The sequence below is a fragment of the Hippopotamus amphibius genome, chromosome 15 (assembly GCF_030028045.1).
Source record: "Hippopotamus amphibius kiboko isolate mHipAmp2 chromosome 15, mHipAmp2.hap2, whole genome shotgun sequence".
Taxonomy (NCBI): domain Eukaryota; kingdom Metazoa; phylum Chordata; class Mammalia; order Artiodactyla; family Hippopotamidae; genus Hippopotamus; species Hippopotamus amphibius.
Window position 1 is genome coordinate 49,284,380 of NC_080200.1, and position 5,680 is coordinate 49,290,059.

Sequence of the window (5,680 nt, forward strand, 5' to 3'; positions counted from 1 at the left end):
CAAAATCCCAACAGATATTTTTGTAGATATTGACAAATCAAACCTAATATTTACATGGATTTTGATAGGAATTATATAAAGACACAGTTATCCAGATACTGTAGCTTTGGTGCATGAACAGGTATTAGATCAACCAAACAGAATTGAGAGTCCAGAAATAACCTTTACACTAACAGTCCCATCGATTTGTCATAGGTGTGAAGATAAACCAGGAAAGGATATTTTCAAAGCTGTGTTGAGATGGGCATTCACAGGCAAAATAAATTAATTTAGGCTGTTAACACTGTACGGAAAAATTACCACAAAAAGACTCATAAACCCAGATATAAAAACTAAAATTATAAAATGTCTAAAAGAATACACAGGAGAAAATCTTCACAACTATGGCTTAGGCAGAGAATTCTTAGATAAACCACCAAAAAACCATTATCCTTAAAAGGGAAAAAAAAATAATAAAATTGAACATATCAAAAAAAACAAAAAACAAAAAAACAAACCTCTGGAACTGAGCAAAATCCTGAATCCTCCCCCCCCACCACTGTACAAAACCGAGCAGTTAATGATTAGCACAATGGCGTCACAGACTCAGTGTCTGATGCACATCTTGAGTTGTTTTACAGATAATATAAATGCCACCAGAGGCTAACTACATGACTGTAGTCATGACATAAGCTGCTCCATCTTGAGCAGTACTGAATCTATGGCTAGCAAATTTCCAAGAACTGACCCCAAGAGAATGGAATTAACACTAGTGCTTATAATAGTCTATATCTTTGTGAGCATCAAAATAATTATTGTCAGCAAAGACCTATGTTGGCATCTTCCATTCTAAGAAGACAGTAGATAGACCTCTGCCCCTAATTCCATTGAAATGAAATGATGCTTGACAGTGGGGAATTGAAAGCACCTCTTTTGCCCCTTTCCCATTTGCTCATTTCTGTTCCCCTCTAACCTTAAAATAACCTAATTATAAGAATGAGATCACTAAACAATTGTAACTAACTCCTGATTTATGCTCTCCTGAATGCACACCATGCCTTGTCTAATCTGTTGATTATTTTCCTAGATAAAAGACATAAGACTAGCTCTCTACCCCCAATGGCCCCTTTAAGCAATCCTGCAGGCAGATCACTTGGGCAAGATAACATCTGAAGAAGAGTCAGCCAGTCTACACTCAATGAAGAATGATGCAACAGCCAATCTCCTGCCCTGATGATTTACTGAGATTCTCCCCCCTCCATTTTTCCCTTTAAAAAATGTCATGGCTGAGAAGAATCTTTGAAGTTGGTCTCTGGACACCAGTCCACCATCTCCCTAGATTGCTGGCTTTTCTGATTAAAGCCACCTTTCCTTTCTACTGACATCTGCCTCTAGAATTAGTGGCTTATGAGAGGCCAGCAGCTAAACCTGGGTTCAGTTACATTTCTACTTCTAAAGAAACTGTTGAATGAAAAACAAACAAAAATTGCACATCATGAGGGCTGTGAGTTCAGTTTTATTTGGAGACTTACTGAGGACTATAGCCAAGGAGACAGCCTCTCAAATAGCTCTGAGGACCTGCTCTGAAGAGGTAAGGGGGTAGGTCAGTATATATATAATTTTTGAGAAGGGGATAAGTGCAAACACACCTCAGTAGAACGCTGCTGCTAGTTACGAGGAGAAGACATCTCCATTAATGACCTCATTGCTTTTCTAGGTATGAGAAGATGCAAGAAATTGGGTTCATAAAATTTTCTCCTTAAAATAGCTAACTATCTAAAGGCCTTGTCTGCCAGTTTTTCCCAGAGCACAGAGTGTCTCATTTCTGACTTCCACACTGAATTCCTTTCAGGGTGTGTTGGAAGTCAGCAATTGCAGTGGCTAAAGACTTAATCCTTGTAGAGGCAGGTAGGTAGCAACATTCTTTAGATGGCAACACCATTATGAAAATGAAAAGATAAGCCACAGATGGGGGAAAATATATATAAAACATATATGTGATATAGAAAATATATTCAGAATATATAAAGAACTGTTCCAATTAAATAATTAGATGCTAAACAAACCAATTAAACATGGGTAAAAGATTGACTAGACATTTCATATTAGGATAGTTTTTACCTAAACCTAGGTTTATATATAACAAATATAATTAATTTTATTTCTCTTAACATCTATTTTGTTTTAACACCTAAATGTATTCTCTTGATATTTAATAAAACACAATTCTTCAGGTTTTATTTAAAATAAAACATCAGCTCGCACCTTACCTCCCGCCTGCGGCCCCAAGGGCGGGGAGAGCGGCGGCGGGCCCGAGCGGGGAGGGGCGAGCCCGGAGACCCCGGCCTCGGGCGCCTTCACGCAGTCTCAGAGCGCATAATGCTGTGAGCAGGCGCCGCGCCGGCCTACCCGGCAGCATCCGCGCGTGGCGGGCAGGGTGTTCGTGAGCCTTCGGGAGGTGTCGGTGCCGAACGCCTGGCCCTCGGGTCAGCGGCTAGGATCCTTGGCGCCGCTGGTTTCTCCGTGCTGTGGAAGGGATTGGCGGATGTAACCGGCTCTCCAGAAAGCCCTGCTTGGCTGTAAGTCCAGGAAGGCCTCTTAGACCTCTGTCTCATTTCAAAGCCACTTCTGAAGCTACTTGAGGAAAATGATGTGACAGTTCCTATCAAAAAAGGATATTGGGAAACACATAACATCCGTGAAGAAAGTGGCCCTTTTTCCCTCTTGCGAAATCAACATTCTCAAACTCCAAAATGCCAGCCAAGACCCCAATTTACCTGAAAGCTGCCAATAACAAAAAAGGAAAGAAATTTAAACTGAGGGATATCTTGTCTCCCGATATGATCAGTCCTCCCCTTGGAGACTTCCGCCACACCATTCACATCGGCAAGGAAGGCCAGCATGATGTCTTTGGAGACATTTCCTTTCTTCAAGGCAACTATGAGCTTCTACCTGGAAACCAGGAGAAAGCACACATGGGCCAGTTCCCTGGGCATAATGAGTTCTTCCAGGCCAACGGCACCTCCGACTCCATGTTCACAGAAATGCCCTCCCCGGTGCTTAAAAACGCCATCTCCCTCCCGACCATCGGAGGGTCCCAAGCACTCATGTTGCCCTTATTGCCACCGGTGACATTCAGTTCCAAACAGGGGTCCTTTGGGCCGGGAAAGCTTCCCCGGCTTAGCTGTGAGCCTGTCATGGAGGAGAAGCCTCCAGAGAAAAGCAGTCTGTTGGAGAACAGAACAGTCCACCAGGGGGACATCTCTTGGGGGCCCAGTGGGTCCACATCCCAGTCCAGCCAGGGCAGGGACAGCCACTCCAACCTCTCCGAACAGTACCCCGACTGCGCAGCCGAGGACATGTTTGACCATCCTGCCCCGTGCGAGCTTGTCAAGGAAAAGACTAAATCAGAGGAGTCCCTCTCTGATCTCACGGGTTCCCTCCTCTCCCTGCAGCTCGATCTTGGGCCCTCATTTCTGGATGAGGTGCTGAATGTCATGGACAAAAGTAAGTAACAGGACACTGTCGGCTCTCTTCCTTTGGGGTAAGAGGTATCAAAAAACAGAACAAAACAAAACTAACCACAGTCAGAAGAGCCTCGCTGGCTATATTTGCTGTCATGTGATGGGTTTTCTAAAATAACATTCCTACAAAATATTTTTTTACCTGCTATGCCCTGTTTGCAAAAACAGTTTAAAAAAAAAACAACCTTTCCTGGCAAAGGGAGGAAGTGAGTCAGAACCCATTTTCGGCGGGCATTGCTGATGTACAGCTCATGTTTTTTGTTTCCAGACACGTAAGAGATCTGGCTTGGCCGGGACTAGCACTACTTAGCTATGAAGGTCTGTGCCAGCCACATTAAGGACCTTTACAGTACTCTGGCATTTTCTGAGCAAGAGGAAGTCAAAATTTATTTAACGCCCGCGTCTTTTTTTCTAGACTCTTTTCAATATTATATTGTTGGGCTTACCACAGCAAATTCTTCAGTGTTAAAACTTTTCTCTGTTTTCACATTTGAACAACTTTATTGGTTTCGGGGATTTGCTTGTAGCTCATATATCTCTAAATATTATATCTATATTGCGAAGTTTTGACTGTCAGCTACATGTTGGTAAGACACAAGCAAAGTATTACTGTAACTAAGTTATTTTTAAAGTTAAAATATATTTTTATGTGCCTGGCTTTTTATTGCAGAGTCTACATTTTATAGATACTACATCATATGTGGTCATTTGACTTTTTCCCTTGGGGTTCCATTGTAAGCTGTGTATGTGTATGTTTGGAAAAGTGTATTCATACTCATTTTTTTTTCTTCTTCTTCTTCATCTGTCGTCATACTTTTCACAGCAGCCAACAATGGATTGTAAAGTGTAAAGGCACAGATTACTCACAATGCTTCTGCAGAGACTGTGGGCTACACCACATAATGTTATTTGGAAATATGGGTATTTTAGTACAGTACATACTTGCATTACATAGGTACTTCATACAACATAATAAAGTCAATGTTAAAATCAAAAAAAATAAAAAAATAAAAAAATAAAAAATAAAACATCATGTTATTTTAATTTGCATATATATTACTGGCTGCAATGCATTACTGGCTACATAACACATGGCTGTGTTACGTAGATCTGCTGACTCCAAAATGTTAACTTATATACCTGTGTAATTTGCAAAAATTACACCATAAATTTTAAATGCAAGGAAGAAAAGAAAATATGGTATTTGCTTATATAGTGCATTACAACAATTATTGAAAATATTTAATCTCATGTAGGTGGCTTCTCAGAGCAAATTTTACTTAAAAATATCTCAAATTTTTATTCTGAATTTATTACAATTGTAAGAGATTCTCACTGTTTATACACACCTAAATAATTGTTTTGTAAGTGAAGAAGGCTATACTTTCTAATAATTTGGAAGTACACATCATAAATATGCATACAGATGACAGACATTCTAAAACTATTTTTTAAGGCTTAGTTCACAGTTTATGATCCTTCAGTGCAGGTAAAATTGAATTACGAGCGGTATCATTTTTGAACATGTATCTCTTATCACGAACATACTCTGAAAACTTTTGTAGTCCACAGGAAGATCACACAAGTATAAATTAGTGAGAAAGTTATAGAAAACACTTCCTAATGAAATATAACATGTTATTGGGGAGGAGGGAAGGCTTTAATAACTGCATCTGTTCCTCAGTGACATGGGCTGCTGGTTGCAGCAATATTCCAACACAAGGCAATAAAAAAATTCTGCATAATCACCTTTGAAAATGGTATAAAACAGAGTCCAAAAACTCAAATGTGTACAGAGATTATCATGGTGGTATAAATGAATGAATCAAGCCAGATACAAAATTAATATTTTCAAGAATTATGAAGCTGATTGATCTTCTTGCAATACATGGTTTTCATTGAGTTGTGGATACAGAAAATGTGCTTCTTTCTTCTTTGACTCTTTTTTCATGAGAAAAGCCACAAAAGCAGCCTTGGTGATGAATAGTTGCTGACACTGGGCCTCAGTGTCAAAAATGGGGAGGAGTGGACAGTAGTAAAGTGCTGTGATCCAGCTAATAAATGCCTGATTCAGCTCTGTCAGAGTGTTGCAAAGGCATAGATGTGTAATCTTTTCAGTTTGGGGGGTTTTTTTTGGAGAAGAGTACACGTCTCAAATACTGTATGATGTTGCATAT

At 39.9% G+C, this 5,680-nt stretch overlaps 1 protein-coding gene across 1 annotated transcript; it reads left to right on the forward strand.

Moving 5' to 3' along the window:
- The first annotated feature begins 2,241 nt into the window (after nt 1-2,241).
- LOC130836972 (cdc42 effector protein 3-like) lies at nt 2,242-4,493 on the forward strand. The gene has a single exon (XM_057709666.1). The coding sequence runs from the start codon at nt 2,733-2,735 to the stop codon at nt 3,492-3,494; it is 762 nt and encodes a 253-aa protein (XP_057565649.1). The 5' UTR covers nt 2,242-2,732; the 3' UTR covers nt 3,495-4,493.
- Nucleotides 4,494-5,680: the final 1,187 nt, after the last annotated feature.